Source organism: Prinia subflava, chromosome 4 (assembly GCF_021018805.1).
Source record: "Prinia subflava isolate CZ2003 ecotype Zambia chromosome 4, Cam_Psub_1.2, whole genome shotgun sequence".
Taxonomy (NCBI): domain Eukaryota; kingdom Metazoa; phylum Chordata; class Aves; order Passeriformes; family Cisticolidae; genus Prinia; species Prinia subflava.
The window spans coordinates 40,822,909-40,841,823 of NC_086250.1; the positions used below are offsets into that span (position 1 = coordinate 40,822,909).

Below are 18,915 nucleotides of genomic sequence, written 5' to 3' on the forward strand. Positions count from 1 at the left end.
TCTACTTGGAACGTTTTACCTTGCAATCAATTGCAATAATTATTTGACTTGTCTCGCATATACACACCTATTATCCCTTAAAGAATATGTCAGTGCCTTTTTTCCTACACTGCGCGACAAAATGGTCAGTGGCAACATCCATTGATTTTTTGTTAATACATGTACTTTAAATCTTCCATTTTTAGGCTTAACTGTCAAGGGATTTTTTGGTATTTGAGAAATTTCACTCACACTGCTTAGTAAATAAAATTTACTAAGTTGCAGAGCTGAGGCCACTTTCTACCACCCTAGTAGAATTTGACCCAGTTCATCCCACACATCACAGTGTATCACTTTGAAGGAAGCTACTGCCATTTAGGATTTGCTGGTGGTGATGCTTGTGTGAGCACACTATGTTGCTTTCAATCACAATCAGCTGCATTAGCAAAGACTTATTATTTAAATTGCCAACACTAAGAATTCATCCTGATTGAGATGGGGCTAAATAAGTACTCTGCACGTGCAGCCTGAATGCCGCAAAAAACCCTGTGCTACCCATTGCCTTACAGTTGTTATTACTCTAGGAGAAAGGTCAGCTTAAATTCCTTGCATTTCTACCTTGCCATCTGAATGGCAAGGAAGTTTATGGATTCCACTTGTGCATTACCATGAACAACTTCTCCAAAATTTTAACATTATGTACACATCAAGCCAGAATCCAGCAGAACTGGTAACATTCTGAAGCAAGCTGCAGTGGCTTGCAAGCACACTGCTGACCCCATCAGAGATCAGCAGATGCTGTGTTCAAACTCACTTTAGTACTAAACTTATAACACTACACTCCGAATGCTACTTAAAAGTATTACTGTGAACAGATGTTTAATGAGAAGAAAATCTGGTTCCTTTATAACTTCAAGCAGTTCAATGGTATAATAAATTAAAAACCAGACTTTGACTCTACACCCCTTAAGGATGTACATATTTGGCTTTCAGAAAAGTTTGCTTCTACAGTCTCTTTGTAGAACAATTCATTTCCTCCTTTACCATGAAAGATTAGTAACTTTAAAGTATGGAAGAAGTCTCAGGAAGAAAAATGGGTAAATGGGTTATAGGAGGTGTTTTCAAACTCATACCAAAATTAGGTCTTCCATGGCTCCTCCTACTGAATATTATGGACATATGAAGCAAAAATATTATGATAAAACTGAAAGGATATGAGTATGTGTTAAAATGTGCTGATGTGACCTTTTTCCTAGCAAAAAGGAAGCCTCTGAATTGTCTTTGCTTATAATTTCCTTCCTACTGCTAATTCTTATCATGTCTGAAGTCACATTCTTGCAAGAAATGAGGGCCATCAAAGTTATTGATTCTTCATTCCTGAGGGTGGAAAAAATGCAGTAATAGTATTTCTGCTCCAACCACATCAGATGTGCTCATTTGTAAGTTAGCAATCATGAAACTATTTGGACAGATGGGAAGAAAAAAACCACTTGATAACCAAATATCAGACTGTACTGATGTATGGAAGAGTTAAAAAAGACAACCGTGTCAGATCTTTGCTCCAAAGACACAATCTCAGAAATAAACTGGAAAAGCTCAATCAAGTGGCACTGAAACATTTTGTGAACATTTGTAAGTTCAAACTTACTTTGATAGGCTACAGGAAATAGGCATCTCCCAACTCCATTCAATAGGTCCGTTTTCTGCTTTCTGTATTCCAGAAATAGCACCAGAAGGCTTTCCAGTGATTATTTTATACCTGCAATACATTATAAAATAATGGAAACATCAACTACTACCTCTTATACATACATAGGTCTAGTAACTAATCCTCAAAGGGGCAGCAAAAATGCAAATTTAAATGATAGGTTGTAGATGGTGCAATATTTAGAAAGCCTCACTTACAAGCTGACAGAGCAGTGCTAAAAGAATAAAGAACAAAAAGCTATGCTGCAGAAGCATAGTTCAACTTCTACCTGAACCTTGGGGAAAAGTTCAGGAGATATTTCCAGCATACTGAAGGAAACCAAAGGTTTTGCCAAGAGTTAATTAATCAATTTAGTTCAATTTACACATTAACATGCTAACTTCTAGCATGTTCCACAGCAACAGACAACATATAGCCACCACAAAGTGGCTTGGGCCCACCACAAAGTGGCTTGGGCCCACCACAAAGTGGCTTGGGCATAGAGAAGGAACATCCAGAAATCTGGACACAATTCAGCATTGTTTAACTTCGTATTGCACAGGCACGTATTTCTCAAATTTTTCATGACACAAATGAGGATCAACAGACTTTGTGCAATAGAATATTTCAGTTATGCTTTCTCTTTCTGGAGGACAAGGTGCATACAAAACATCTCTCAAGCAGCTACAACAAGAATTCTTATGGGAAAAAAATCACAAGATGGACAATTTCTTCAGCTAAGAAAACTGGAGTCAGTTCCTTACAGGGTACCAAAACAGACATGTTATTGATGTGTTACAGGTCCCAAGTACCACCTTGCTTTATTCTTAAAATGCAGCACACAAAAAACCAAAATAGACCCAGACTAGGATGAAACAGGAATCGAATACAATCACCACATCATAGACATATCTTCTGTTTTCCATTCAGGAGCCACCCTGCTATTTTCAGCTGCAGTCCACAACTATACTACTCAAACGTCAGTCTCATTGGTAGTGCACCCATTTCAAAACTGCTGGGTAAGACCACCATTTAAAGGACAACAGAAATTTCCAGCACTGAAACCCCATTTCAGAATACGATATTTTTGCCTGAGTATCCAAGTTATATAAACAGCACTGCAACAGACCAGCCTAGAGCCATGCTGAAAGAAAGATGAGTGGAAAAACATCAGTACTTTGGGGGAGCTCAATAGATCTTTCTCAGTTTAAATGCTTAATTCAGATCCACACAGTACAGTCCTTGCTGAAGCAGAGTGTTTCTACTGATTTTGGCTAGAATAGAGTTAAGTTCCTCCATAGAAGTGTATGGTACCATATTTTGGATTTGTGACCAGAACGGTGTTACTAACCCAGGCGCATTTAACCATTGCTGAGCAGCGCTTACACAGCATCACGGCCTCTTCTACTTTTCCACTGCCACATCAGCAAGTAGGCTGGGGGCAGGCAAGAAGCTGGAAGGGGATAGAGGAGGACAGCTGACCCAAGGGATATTCCATACCATGTTGCTCAGCAACAGAAGAAGCTAAGGAGGAGGTGGGGAAGAGTGTGCCAGGTGGCATTTGGTCAGGGACTGACAGCGCATCAGTTGGCTGCTCATCAGCAACTAGAGATTCTTCTGCATAAATTGTTTCACTTGGTTTAGTTTTCCATTGGGTTTAAGTGGCAAAAGCTGCTGTTTGCTGTGTTTTTGTTGGTTTTTTTTTTTACTTATTAAACTGTCTTCAACTCAACCTATGACTTTTTGCACTTTCACCCTTACAATTCTCTTCCCCATCCTACTACAGAGGAATGAGTGAAGAGCTGTGTGATGTTCAGCAGCCTGCTAGGGCTATATCACAACAAAAGAGCATTTTTCCTTAAATATTTTCATTGTTTCAAAGTTTACTATATGTGTGTAAGATTCCTTGGTAAAAAATCATTTCAAGGGCTGATTTAATTTACCAACAGATAAAATTTTCCTTCTAAATTACCTACATCACTTCCTTGTTTCTACGAGGTCCTTCAAAAGGTCGGAAAGGCAAACTCCCTGTTGCAGCATGGTAAAAGGTCACCCCTATGCTCCACAGATCAACTGTTGCTCCGTATTTTTTCTGATGCTCTTTTCTCAAAACTGCTCGCTCATACATGTCAGGATGCTAAAGAGAAAAAAAAAAAGTTAGAATTGCTTCATGAAGGTTTATGAAGAAAAAAAACTAATCTGTTCACAGCAAGGTAATTTGTCAGTCTAAACATTCAGTTCTTTAAAAAAAGAAAAGCTTGCTTGTATCATAGAAGTTGCTTAAGCTATTCTGACAAACATCACTAAATTCCTTGGTATGACTGTCACTTCTAAATAAAAGTTTGCAAAAAAAAATTTAAAATTCAGCTGAAGAGTGACTACTACTATAAAAGACCACTAAAAAAGAGAAGAAATTCAGTATTCCTCCAGATGATTTTGAAACAACAGAAATCAAATGGAAAAAAGATCCACAGCAGAGGAGAGCTGTCAGTTATAATGCACATGTGGGAAAACATGGCAGGAAGAAAATCATACTAAGGTGCTTGTCTTGATACTTCTCTACCTGCCTCTTTTTGGTTAGCCAAGGTTTCACGTGAATCTTAACTATACCCAATGCCATCCAAGTAGCTCAAACACAAACTAAAACACATCTACAGAGATAAAGGCAAATATATTCGTAACTAAAATATTGTTGTTCCTCCTTTCACACAAGGCAACAATTGAAGCTGGACCTGGAAATTATTTCAAGGCTGATGTATTTACATCAGCAGAAGATGGCATGACCCAAAGTGGAAAAGTCCAGTAGAAAGTTATAAAAACAATTGTAATACAAAGGTTTAAATACTAATTCCCAACAACCTGACCTTCACCTATTCAACTATAATCAAGAACGGCCTCAGGCTTCAAACATTTCTTCAACAGAAAATTAAATCATATAAGCTTACTAAATACTCTTCTGTGCCATAGAGCGAAACGAATTGTTCATCATCTTCAAGTTCTCTTGCTGCACCAAAATCTGTCAGTTTGTACACAGACTGCCCATCTTCACCAATAACACGCATTATGTTGCCTGGCTTGATGTCACGGTGCACTATTCCATTCTCACGGAGGTGATTCATTCCAGCCACTTCAATTGAAAAAATACACAGAGTTCATGCACACACTGTGACCCCGACTGTGCAAACAGTGAATTGTAACTGATGCTAGAAGACATGCTTATGTTCTCATTGGGAAATGGGAACGAGAAGGGACACTCAATTAACAAAAAGACCATGACCACAGATTGCTTTTCTTTTCTTCCAAACAGCTGAATTACAGCATTTCTTGCTCTCAGTAACATCTTTCTCATAAAGTAATTTTTGTAGCAGGTAAATTAGGAGGGGAATTTTATAGCAAGTAAACACAGGTAAACCATATTACTTTTCTAATTAACTCTTCTGTTATCACTAGAAGTCTATTCAATATGTGAAAAGTCATCTTGAAATAAAGAAAAACAATTACATCAATACTTTACAGAGAAATGGCTTCTTAGTGCGGCTACTTATACCAACAGACATAAATGTGTGATTCCATAGGACCATATTAATTTATTCAGTCAGTTGACAGTCATTTCAATTCGTCTCTTGCTGTTTCAAGATAAACAAAACAAGTGTGAGTTTGTTTCAGTCAAGAAATTAGACCAAAGAGCAAAGTCTACATACCCACATCTCTTAAGACAATTAAGAACTCAGACTCGGGCAAACCAAAGGCATTAGACGGCTCCTCTAGAACTGTGTACAAACTTCCACATGGACAAAATTCCATAACTAGCACTTTGTGTCTAGTGGTTGTCTGAAAAAAAGTCAAAAAGAGATTAAGAATCTGACTATTGTGACACCAATGTCAGAAATTACCTATAACCACAAGATCTTACTTTCAAAAAAGAAATGAAAAGTAAAACCTATAGTTATATCATAAACTTCATTCTGGTGATCCTCAAAACAAGTGCAGGTGATTGTTTCATATATTCCAGCTTGGAGAGGGGAAAATAACTAAGAAAGCCTCAAGTTCTAGGCACTAGCAGGTTGACAGCAATATTGACAGGTGGACAAGTGAGAAACTACACATCATAAGTGCTGAGAACACCAACTGTCCTTCTGTACTCTTTACTCATCTCATCATCTGGGTCACTTCAACTGATTTGTCTCAGTTTCAGTTCAGCTGCTCCAATTTATAGTATTATACTACTGTATAATAGTATCCTATGTCATCATTTTAGTTGGTTGCAAAGGAAAAACATAAAATTGTCAGGATTACCAAAGCAGCTTCAATAATAAACAGTTCCCTTATTCAACTATTAAATATTAATACATGCAGATACCTCAAAAATTGTAATTCAAGACAAAATTTAGGACAGTGGCTTCTCAAGATGAAGAATCGTAATCTGAGCCTACACACTGAAGGTGTTTCACCTACTGAAAGTCTCAGGGTTGTTGTTTCCCTGAGATCCTCCTTGGGGTTGCTGGCCTCCAAGGTAATAAGGGTTCCCCCAAGGTTGCTGTTCCCTGGGAGTTTCCCCTGGGTTGCTGTTCCCAGGGGTAATAAGGTTTTCAGTCTTCTCTTCGCCCTGGGTGTTTCACACCGAAGCCAGAGACGACAAGTTGAGTCCAGTAGTTTGTGTTATCAAGCTGTTTATTCTTAATTATCTATCAGTTCTTGTCCAGCTTTGCAAGGCGTCCCCAGCAAAGCAAGACACGCGGCTGGACTGGGGCGGATCAGAGAGCCCCGCACCTTAAGTACGGTATCTTTGACCCAACCACTGTCCGAGATGTATTTTTTATTTACAAAATTTTACCAATACCTATTACCTATACTAACATGTCAGTTCTACTCTAAGCCAATCTCTAAAACCCAACTCAGCACAAGATGGGGGACGAGAGCAAGAACAAGGAGGACAAGGGCCACTCCTCATTCCTCCATCTTGCCTCTTCAGCCCCATATACTAAGAATCCTAATTTCTATATTTATATTCTATAATAAACCATCCACTACTTATTCTAAATTCTTAGGATTCGTGATTCTTCCTGCATGTGAGTGTTCACTCCCAGGGACAGGAATCAGAGTCAGTGTCCTCCTGGGATGTGTGTGGGTCTAACTGACCCCCATGTTCAGATCTCAGACCCTCCTGTACAGTCTTCAAATCCTCCAGGGCGGCCAGAGGAATATCCTGGACTCCAACATGAAAGCAAGCATATTCCTTCAACAGCAACAACAAGGAAGAACGAAAACTAATATATGGTGGTGGTTGGTGGGAGTATTTGTATTATCATATATGTTACTATTCTTTAAAAATGTAACTATATACTCTATAGTTATGGATAAAACAAAAAACCAGTTACTGCAGTTACTTCCATGCATCTCAGATCACAACAACAACAACAATTCATTACCTCTTCCTCAATGGCAAACAATTTGACGATGTTCTTATGATTCAGTTTTTTTAATACTTCAAACTCTCGCATCTGAACATCCACAGGACGAAGGAAACTTATACTGTTAAATACTTTGACAGCATATAAATCCCCAGTTTTCTGTTGAAAACAAACAAACTACTCATCAAACAGAAGCAAAAGATTGTAAATGTACACACGGACATTATCCAAGCATTTTGAGATTTTCTACTCTACACATTAGTATAACCAGACTAGAAATATTTCAAAATACTACTCTGTGCTAAGGTGGAAATAAAGATTCTGCTAAAAAAATTAAATTGCATTAGTTCAATATAGATTAGAAGCAAATGGACTAGCAGAATGGAAACTCATTAGGTCACAAAACCTAAGTGTTTTTTAAAAAGAACAGTTAGTATAAGAAATGCTACACATTTAAGAATTAATAATTTAGCTGAAAAATATTATTCCAGCAAGAGTTACTTGGACTAATCAATGAGGGGCATGCACATACTTGGTTTGCTTAAGTTAAAAGACAATTTCTGGTAGCTGAATCCTGGCCCCTCTTTCTTTGCTGCTCTGTTTATACTGATAAACCAGTATTTTGTTTATTCAAAGGCAGTTTCGAGCACTACATGACGCTCATGTAAAATTTTGAAGCAGTTCAAACCCACATAGTAAGTGTCAGGAGCCCAATCATGAACTTCATCCGACTTGAGTTCTCCAGTGGGAGTAAGCCCCAGCAGGCAACAACAGCACCAGCTGGAAGCACAACTCCGGTCCCTGCCAGGGCAAAGCATCTTCCTCTAGGACTAAGCTTGCACTAGCAGTTTGTGACACATTTTATTTCTAGGAACACAGCCTTCCTGTGCTTTAACAAGGTGTACTTTGCAGCACACTCACATGAACTACTGGTGCGCAGGTAAAAGCTTTCTCCCACTGACAGTGAGCTGCAGGTCACTGGCTCAACTAGTGAGGGTGATGACAGGTGTAACCATGGTTTAATTGTGCTGAAATTCACTTACTCACAAAAGCACATTAAGTGCTAAATTATTGCTTAATGCTGTTGCACACCTAAATGTGGAACACAGGAACACTGTATCTTAAAAACCGCTTTGTACTGATTTCACACAGACTATTATTACTGTAAGGGAACTTTCACAACCACACTTATCTTCACTTTGTGAGACACACTGTGAAATTCACAGGAACAGAATGACCTACACAAGTAAGGTCATCGTAGCCCCTCACTCAGGCTTCAACACACACATCAGTGTATCATTTACATGACAAAAAAATCACTATTTTGCACTGATTACCCAAAGCGTGTCACCAAGAAGACATTTAAAAAGCATTGACTTATAGACAACCGCTAACAACACCTTCATCCATTACAATAGGAATATTTTATGTACAAAAATCATAGAAATCATCAAAACAGGTTTTAAAAGAACAGATAAAAAACAATGAAATGACAGTTTAACAAAGACATAAACTATAGGATCATGTGATAAAAACTGGTAGGTCATTTGTTTCTATTCAAATTCTTAATTAAGGTTTACTTTTTTCCGTAAAACTGAAGAAAAAGGAATGAAGAACTACTAGCAGTTAATATTTTACAAGGAAAAACAATACAACATTAAGAACAAATCCTTAGACATCTAACTACGTAACTCTAATTCAATGGACAAATATTAAAAATTAAAATTTTAATTAAAAATTAAATTTATTAAAATATTAATGATTAACTCGTTATTATTAAATTAATTAATTAATTAAAAATAAGCATGAATAATTACACAGACATATTTGCTTTAGGCCTAAATCTTGAACTTTTTTTGTTGATTTCAAGAAGCTACTTGCATACGAAAATTTCTCACCAACCTTCTGTCGCCCCCGGAAAACATTCGCAGTTGCTCCCTGTCCTAGAATGTCAGACAACAGCCAGAGGTAATTTGAAGTGCTCTGCATCTTTGCTCTTTGATCAGACAGCTTTCTTTTTCACCTTAAAAACAGAAAGTTCAATACACTGAATTATAATTTAGCAAAATACATGAAAGGGACTTACTTATATTAGAAGGAAATATCCAAATCCCAACCATAACTCCAAAGACATGGAGAATTAAGAACGACCAAGCAGGGGAATAAGAGGTGAAACATGGAAACAAAAATAACCCAAACAATCAAAACTAATGCCATTGACACAACTCTCTATATTTAAGGTCTGTATTCCCCAAAATTTGTTTGAAAAAATCAACTGGAAAGGTGAAAATCTTATACTCTCTTTAATGTTGTACATGGTGTTGAAATAATCAAGTAACAAAATGTTTAGAAAAGAGTCAAAAAACATGTGCACAACATCTTCTAAAGAAAACCAAGACCTGTAATTGAATTCCATTGTTCTGTACATATGCCAAAGAACAAACATTAGAGATGGTGGCAGATATGTATACAGATATTTTCTATCCCTTTTATTGAGTATGTCACATCTACAGAGGCAGCCTGCCTTCCCCACCCTTCCTGAAATATGAACTGTCAAATATTCGGGTCTTCGCAGATTCAAAAGAAAGAGGAAAAAAAGTTTGATTAAATTAGCGTTATTAACATAAAATAAAACATTAGAACTGCCAGATTTTCCTGTTTGCCAAAACAGCAGGAGCTGCAGGTGAATACCCTTAACTTTTTGGTTTAATTAACACACTGATTTTGCCATTAAACCTAGCAAAAAGCTCTAAAATCAAAGATGGAGCTTCTTAACCCTAAAGAATCTCAAGAGCCAAATGGCAACTGGACCAGGGAAGCTCCTACAGCAGAGGCCTTTGCTCAGTTTGGCAGGGGACACTGCACGTTCCTTGCATGTGATGCTTGACAGGAAACTGCTGACTGAAACACAAAGAAAGAAGCCTTTCCTATAACTACTGAAGAAGAGGCACGACAGAACTTCCTGTATCTGTTAGCAGAAGGTGGCTGGCACTTTCTGAGAGCTCCCTGGTGCACAGGTGACACGGGAGCCTCAGTGTGTGCGCCGCAGGAGAATGGGGAAAGCCGCACGGCAGCCACCACTCGCTGGAGCACATGCGAATGCAGTGCTCCTCACCCTATGCTGCAGACACACACACGCTTCTCTGTCTGTAGTGCCTGCAGACTGCACACCTCCGTTTAGCTGTTCGCTCATGTGAGATGTGAAGCTTCTTGCAAACCTCTCCCAAACATCCGAGCAATGACATGCAGCACACAGAATGCAAAGACACAATGCAAAGACCTGACACTACTCTTCAGTTAATTTAGAGTCATGCAGCAGTGCTATTTGCAAAATCTAGATAAAGTTCTAGTCCCTGCCTCTGGAAGAGACAAAAGGTTTTATGTCAAATCTAGAAAACAAAATAAAAACCCCTGACACCACATCCCCAACCCTTACAACTCTTGGTTGACTCTGACAAGACAATTTGCAACACTCCAGTAAGATGACTTCTCCCATAGGGCAATAATTACTGTAGATGCCAACGAGCTATCTACAATGCAGACACAGAGGGGATGGAAGAGAGGATGAAATAATGCACAGCCTGATCTGTAAACCATCTGTACAATCTTCAAGTTAAAACATTCCTCTCCTAATTAAACCCCTGCTTGTAACAGGCCAGCTGGCACATTACCAGTAAGCATATATTTTGTGATTTACTTCAAAACAACATTCACTGGACTCATACCAAGACACAGAAACACAACGAATCCTTTCCAATCAGACAGAAAATGCACAGAAATTCTTCACTGAAGTAAATTCAAACAGAAACAAAAATCAACAGTCCATTAAGAGATTGAATTATTACATTTCCCAAAGTAATAAAGATGAGGTAGCTTGTGTACAAGATCAGCTCTTTTTCTTTACCTTCTTATTTGATAATTAAATATGCACAAAGGTCAATGGATGAAAAAACAAAAGGACATTACTGCAACAAATGATCTTCAGTATCACTCAGGATATTAAGAAAAAACCGAGAAGAGAAAGTCATTTAATGGATTCTCAAGGTCTGGGTTTTTTCCACTCTTAAAACTAAATATAGATATAAATAGATCAATATTAATCCCAGGGATATTAAGTGGCAGAATAAAGTCAGTATTGCACAATTACCCTTTTTTTGTTAAAAGAGTACAGTCTTTTTGGCAGCCTTCGCTCTTAAGGTATAAAGTCTCATTTAGCTTTAACCTTCAAATTATAATTAGACTGAATAACATGTTAGGCCTCCTTCAATACTTTGAGTTCTCTGACAAAGTCATAACTGATCCTTGCTAAATATTCAGCATCTCAAGTTTTCATTTAATTTCTTCCACAATATTCCTAAATTAAGTTACTAAGTGTTTCCCATTAAAATTAAATTACATTTTAAAAAAAGCTCTAACTGTATGATTGATCCTGTCACTAGACTTGATGCTGAACTTGCTGAACTTTCTATTTCTTCACATCTCACTTATGGTCATTAAGCCTGCTATTAGATGAATCAAAAGCTCCTCACATACACCTAAAGAAATCTCTCCAGCTAGCAGTTTGATTTATTGGCCCCCATGACTCATTAGCATTTCAGGGACTTGGGGACTGCTTTTTAGGTGGCTTTTATTGAAGATTTTTCTGCTTCTGGTCATGCTACTACGCTTTTAATTTATCCGCAGAAAGGTTTGTAATAAAAAAAAGACTGCATTGCTAATGCAAGTTTTTTTTAAACTCCCGATGCTTTGAAGCAGGAATACTGACTGCTTCTAATGAATAGGAAGGGATTTTCTGCTACCTCAGGCACACGGGATAAGCACACAAAGCAGGTATGGCTCCCCTGTTGGCAGCTGCAGGATACAACTTCACCAGACAAGCACGGACAAGAGATGAAGTTAAAGCGATGGCTCTTTCTGTTTACAGGCGAGATCCTCTGCACTACCAAAGCAAATAGGCAAGGTGCTGAGCTTCCAAATAAATGTTATTTACAATCTGGTAACTATCAACGTTTTATAATTCCCTGTATGCCCACTCTCAAGCTTTAGAAAATAAAGCTGCTCCCCCTAAAGCGCCTGCTTCCTACCCTTGCTTTCTTCAGCTATAACCTCCTCACGGGAGTTTCCAGTCCAACAGTTGGCATCCGAGTCATGGAAATACCCTGCCCTTGGCCACACAAGCTGCTGCCTGACCCCTAAGATTCTTCCGAAGCCACACAAAACGAGCGGCAAGCCCGGCTCCAGTGCTGCTCATCACCCCTGCTCCAGGCACATCCAGTCCGTACAGCAGGTGGAGGACCCGGCCTGGCTGGGACTGCAGCTCCTGGAAACCAAGGCAGGGGGGGGCCACAGCACCGGGGCTCAGCCCCACAGCAGGAAGAGACTCCCGAGGTAAAACTTTAACAACTACAGCCACGAAGGCGACGCCACTTCCTGAGGCACATTGACGGGGATAGAAGTCACCGACACGGGAGAAGGGCCGGGCCCCGGGCACGCCGCAGAGGCCACGGAGGCGCCTCGCCCCTCCAGACTGCACGGCCCGGCCCGCCGCTACCTCGGGGCGCGCCGCCGCCGCCCGCAGCTCCCGGGAAGGCCCCGCCGCCGCCCCGGGACACTGAAACCATCGCGCCCGCCGGCAGCCGCCTCCCCGCGGCACCAGCGCGGTGGCGGCGAGGACACGCGGCCGGCGCAGCCCTCCGCGGCCACCCGAGCCCGCCCCGCCCGGCAGCCCCACGCACCAGCCGCCCGCCGCCGGCCTGCGCAGCGCCCCGGCCGCTTCCGGCTTCCTGCCGCGGCGCGGGGGGCGGGCCCGGCACCGCCCGGGCGGCGCAGCCGCCGCGCCCGCCCCGCCCGGCGGGGCCGTGCGGGCGCCCCGCGCGGCGGGGCCGAGGCTGCGGTGCCTGCTGCCGGGGCGGTGGGCCGCCAGGCAGGGAGATAGCTGGGAAACACGGGAGAGTGGGAGTCGGGTGATGGGTAAAAGTGGCCATTCCGGTGCTTTCGCTGGCGCGATGTTCCCAAGGGGCTCGGAGCGGTTCCGGGGAGGGCTCCGCGGTGATTTTTTTGCTGCGTAATCGGTCCCGCGGAGGTTTCGCTTCCTCGGCTCTCCAGACAGCGCTGCCTCTGCCCCCGCCCCGGCCACTGAGCCAGCGCTGTGGGACCCCCGCCTCCCCACGGCGGCCTCAAGGGATGTGTTTGCCTGGGAGAAATGTTTTCCCGCCCCGTGTAATTTCTGTTTCACTTTGTTAAAAGCTCACGAAATCGTGGCAGTTTTCACATCCCTGCTCCCGCTCAGTTGTTCCTGTTCCGTTTTAAACCAAAGTTCCCGGCTGATTTATGCTTTGCTATGTGTTTTTTGTCTGTCCAGTAATGTTGCTGTTCCAGTAGGTGTTCTGTATAATGAAAAATATTGATAACTTTATAATTTATGCATAATGTAATCTGATCATAATTATAGTGGGAAAATAGTGAAAAGATTTTTTTCCTTCCAAGGCAGTCCCTCTTTTGCTGCTCTGTATTTCCTGTTTGGAGTTGCCATCTTCCCAAATCTTGGAAGCCTATTCTCTTGAGGAACTGACAGCAGCCTCTTGCTCACACGCTTTGTTTATTATTACCTTACCTTTCATAAGTTTTATCACAAGTTCAGACTTTCTCTGTGTCACTTGTTACAGTGCACCAAGGTTTTTCCCAAGTTCCTCATGGTGAAACTGATAAATTCACTTTGATGCATTTACGGTCTTAATATGTATGTTGAATTCGTGTTCCCCATTTGTTGGCATCTGAACTTTGCTTTATAATGCTATATTGTAGAGGGGATAGTTCCCGATTATATTTGCATTCTGTCCTTGCATCTTTCAAAACACTGCAGAGGTCCTCAGAAGTTACATGGTTTATTTCTGTTACCCCTTACCCATCTTTGCAAGCCCTATTTTTTTTTTTTTTGTCAGGTGGATACCCATGAGCCAGCTTTGTCTTCTTCAGAAATGTTAATCAGATTGTTAATATGGATTTTAGTGAGGGCCCCCACAAAATCAGGAAAACACCTGTGAACTTTGTGAATATATATTTGCTTCCACTTTTGAATAAAATGAAACTGTTCGTTAAGGATGATGATGCTTTATAGAACTGGATGTCTTAAATCAGTCTCATTCAGGATGGATGAGGTCTCTGGTCCAGTCACCTGCTCAAAGCAGTGTCAGTGCTGACTTCAGACCAGTTTCCTCAGGACTTTGTTTATTTGAGATCTAGAATATCTCAGATGCAGTGTCACCCAGCCCCTGGGTCACCCACTGAGTGCTCTCACTGCAGTTACCATCCATGTGCTTTCCCCTCTTCCTGAAGCAATTGAAAAAGATTCATGGGGTTTGCATGATCCAAATGGTTCATTTTTTTGGGTATGTCTGCAACATATTCAGTGATCCTTATTGCACAGAAGATCTCTAACCTTTAAATGTTTCACAGCATGAATCAGAGGAAAACATTATGCCTAATTTAAGAACAGGAGAAAATACACAAAAAAGGAAAGTGCCATTGCAGTTTCATTCTAGATTTTTTTTTACTTTGCTTGCTTCCATTTCTTTTTAACATATAAGTAAAACTTTTCGTATTCCTTGCCTCTCTTGTATTTAGATTCTCATTCACGTTCACAAATTCAGCAGTCTGTAGCTGTATACTGTTGGAACTCTACATCCTAACAATATGGCTATGGGAACTGCAGCTAAAGCTGGCATGTTGCACACAGTCTTCATTCACACTTGTAGCTGTGAATGCCAGAACTCAGAAAAAATGCTAGGAAAACAAATAAAACAAACAAACAAAAGTCAAGCTGAACATAGTCAATCAGAGCTGAAGGCACTGAAACAGGCAAAACATATGTTCTTCTAATCTTTTTCTTGGGACCCTCTGGGTAACCTAGCAAAAATACGGTAGCAAGAGAAGAGTGGAAATCACACTAGATATTTGCCAAGAAAGAATGAACATCAAATTGAATTAGTTAACTTTTAAAAATTTTGAGTGAGAAATTGCACTTTACCAACCTTACCAAAATGAAAACCACTAACTTTACCATTAAGTTGTGAGAACAATAACACTTGAAATTCATAAGTTGTTTTTCCTGTATCACAAACAAATTCTCTAAAAAAAATCACAGCTTTTGAGCTATTTACTCTTGTAATTTATTTGCTTTCTATATTTAACTACTTAAAGATTCATCACAACTGAAGCAGAATAGGCAAAGCTGTTCAGCAGCCAGCTTCACTTCTGCTGGAACTGCCTTTCATAGTTCCATGTTACTTAAGCCATTTTCTTCTGTAGTTTTGCAGAGGGAAGAGATACAATCCCATGACGTAAGGCAGCTCTTTCCAACTTGCCACCAGAGAATATATTCCAAAGTTGTTTACAACATGTTCCCAGCAAATCTCATACTAATTATACTCTTCCTCTTGTTGCATGGATACAAAGCCATCTAGGAGAATTCAGTGGAATAGTCACTTCTATTGACAGTAAAAAAAACATTCTTAGATAAAAAAAACCCTCTTGCTCTAGAGCCTGGTATCTCCTGCTTTTCTGAAAAGCCTGGGATATTGAACAACCATCATATGCAGGATGAAACAGAAAGTGAGCGGTAAAAGCCTTCATGCTTGAACAACAATTGCAAAATGTATCCACCAACAGTCTTCACAATCACCAGGACAAGAGGAAATGGCCTGAAGTTGCTCCAGGGGAGATTTAGATTGGATATGAGGAAAATTCTCTTTGCCAAAAGGGTGGTCAAGCAGTGGGACAGGCTGCCCAGGAAAGTGGTCGTGTCTCCATCCCTAGAAGAAAGTATTTAACATGTTTGTTGGATGTGGCACTTGGGGTCACAGTTGCATGGTGGGCTTGGCAGTGCTGGGTGAGTGGTTGGACTTGATGGTCTTAGAAGTCTTTTCCAATCTAAATGGGTCTGTGATTATCATACTGTATGTCTGTATAACTGGTGTAACTCACATCCCCCACAGGTCATAGTAAGTCAGAAGCACTGTGTACGACACCCCAAGACAAATTACAGACAAATACAAGTGCCGATGCATTGTCACATGAATGTGAGCAACCAGAGCAACTGGAGAACAGGAAGACCCACTAGACTAAGAAAACATTTCTCAACAAACCATCACTGTGCCTCTAACTTCCCACTTCTGCTGTTACCAGGGACCACATGACTCTTGACCTAGGCAGAAATACATTTTTTGGCATGTTCCAATTTTTCCTATGTGCCACCTTTTGCCACCACCATGTTTCACAGAGAGATAACTGCCCTTCCTGTTTCTGGCCGCCCCGTCCAATTTTTGTCACTTATTGTCACCTCTTCCACCAATTCCTGTTGTTTCACTTGTGCTCATCCTTCCCAGCAGTCCTAGTGTACTTAACTGGTTAAAACTTGTTTACTATTTTCCTTCACTCTCTTTTCTTTGGTTTCTTGTTGGCTTAACAATACTGAAATGTCACAAATCCAGTGACCATATGGCTACAGAGTGACACTACAGCCTAAAAGGTGCAATGGCCAACTGCTGCTAAAAGGGGCTTGCTCCCTCCCCACCTACCCTTTAGTGGCACCTGCTGTAGCACTTATTTCACCCCACAGTGAGAAAATTCCAGCCAAAAACCTGTCTCCAGGACAGGATGGGGAACTTTCTACATAGCAATGACTTTATTTCTTAAGAGCAGAGATTTTGAAAAAGCTGAAAATTATTTTGCAATACTAAGGCTTACCACCATAAATCATCTTGATTTGGAATCAGACAACTGGCTGTGCTGACAAGAGGAGGGAAAAGGGCAGATTGCCTCTTTGGACAGCAATTAGTTGCTAAAATGTCTTCTCTGCATTGGGTAAGCTATTTGCCTCAAACCTGTCCCCCCATCAGCTTGCATGAAACTCATTGCACTTCACACCAGGAAAAGTGTTTGAAGGCCTGAAAGCTTATCAGTCTTCAGCCATTATGGTAGCTTGTAAATAAAAGGTACCATCTCTCTAGAGAAGGTGACTTATCTTTAATTATAAGTTGCAGTTGTGTTTCCCATTTAAACACTCTTTACAAGAAATTTGCCTTATTCACTAGAGGTGTTACCACCATGATCATGATTTTAAACATCTTCAGTCTAGATACAGGGCATTTTTACCACAACAGCGTTAGGTCATACAGGAAAGCTCCAGGTGGTTGTGTTTGGTGCAACCTTTAAATGAGATCATTAACATTTGCCTGGAAAAGGATAAATTGTGATTGTCAATCTAATCTCTCTGTGGAATACTTTCATTTATCTCTTATCTTCCATTTCTACCCCACAGGAAATATCACAAGCATCAGAGAATATGCTGAGTTGGAAGGGACCTACCAAGGATCACTGAGTTGCAGCTTCTGGCTCTGCACCAGACCATCCCTGAGAGTCACACCCTGTGCTTAAGTAGTTTCCATATTATGTTCAAAGTATCTAAACACTGCCTGAAGAATCTAGTTCACACTCTTGGTTTTGAGGCACATCACTAGATTTCTCTTTGGGGGTAGGTAGTGAACTTCTCGGTCCAGATGTTAAAAAAACCCATGCACAGCAGGAATCCACTTCTTCAAAGTAAAGATGTAGAAAGCCAGCAATTGCCTTTCTAAACCTTGATTCTTTGCAAAGAATGTTACTAGGCCCTGCATACCCACCACAAACCCAACTGTGAAACAGCACCTGCAGACCTGCTGACTGCACCACTGAAGGATATTATAAAAATGGCTTGTAGCCAGAACCAGCAATTACATGTTAAGCTTAAGATACAGAAACCACCCCACAGGTGCTGCTTTACAGCTGACATTGCATAAGCCCCAACAGGACAGCATGCTGATTGAGAGTCACAGCATACAAAAGTAAACAATCCTTTTTTAATTCTTCAGACTGAACCAACTTACATTCCCTGAAGATCCAGACTACTCATGCTACAGGATACTCGTTCAGTGATGGATGGGAGGGCAGGGTACAAGTTTAGAATAGAGGCACACCCACATAAGGGTGCCACACGCAGCTCACTCCTACGCTCAGCTTTATATCCGTTCTCACCTGCCACCACCAGAGCGGGCAACACACTGTGAGGGGGAAGTGTTTCTGCTGCTTCAGCTTCCTGGATAGCTCATTACGGGCACAGATGAGCTCCAGATTTGGCACAAAGGGAGCTGTAGGAGGGGTGAAGGATGGTGGGGTTGAGGAAGGAAGAGTCTCTTTTGGCAGAGGCCAGTTTGAAGACTTTCCTCATGAGGGTCTAATTTGATAGCAGCTAAATCATCCTCTTAGCAGTACTGCCCTTACTTGAGAAGGCAAAACCCTAATTCATATATAAAAACTTGCATGAAACTCATTGCTAAAGATGGAAGCTTTACTGTTTACTTCATAAATCTGCCTAGTGAAAGCTCTCACCTCAGTGTGGTAAAGTTTCTGTAACTGTGGGGAAGGAGGCCAAGACAGAAGACTGACAGCAAATGCTCAGCCATAACTGCAGCCCTCATGCTGCGGAGGTGCAGGACAACAGCAACACCTGGAAACTCCATGGCAGAGAGGGAAGGCTTCTAGTGCTATGGGAGAAAATGAAATGGAGCATTCGTGTTGCAGCAAAGGCAGGGAAACAGTACTGTGAAACTAGGAAATGTGAAAAGTACCACAAGCACTCATTCTGTGATAGATCAAATCAATTAACAAGAAACTTCTGATTAAACACATATCAATCAGGAACAAAATCTGACAGGAGTGATATACTGTCCTATTGAAGGTAGCAAAGGTACTTTATTTCATAAGTGAAAAAGGAAAATGGCAGTATGCTCAAAACATCACCAC

The 18,915-nt window shown here is 40.9% G+C and overlaps 1 protein-coding gene across 1 annotated transcript in view; it reads right to left on the bottom strand.

Moving 5' to 3' along the window:
• The window catches only part of TBK1 (TANK binding kinase 1), a 28,714-nt gene extending 15,801 nt beyond the window's left edge, over window positions 1–12,913 (bottom strand). Inside the window, exons 1-7 of the mRNA XM_063396553.1 lie at window positions 12,813–12,913; window positions 8,980–9,100; window positions 7,096–7,236; window positions 5,368–5,497; window positions 4,612–4,793; window positions 3,643–3,803; window positions 1,628–1,738 (exon numbers count right to left, since the gene is read on the bottom strand). Coding sequence (XP_063252623.1) covers window positions 1,628–1,738; window positions 3,643–3,803; window positions 4,612–4,793; window positions 5,368–5,497; window positions 7,096–7,236; window positions 8,980–9,066 — 812 coding nt within the window. The 5' untranslated portion in view covers window positions 9,067–9,100; window positions 12,813–12,913. The remainder of the gene's footprint in view (window positions 1–1,627; window positions 1,739–3,642; window positions 3,804–4,611; window positions 4,794–5,367; window positions 5,498–7,095; window positions 7,237–8,979; window positions 9,101–12,812) is intronic.
• Window positions 12,914–18,915: the final 6,002 nt, after the last annotated feature.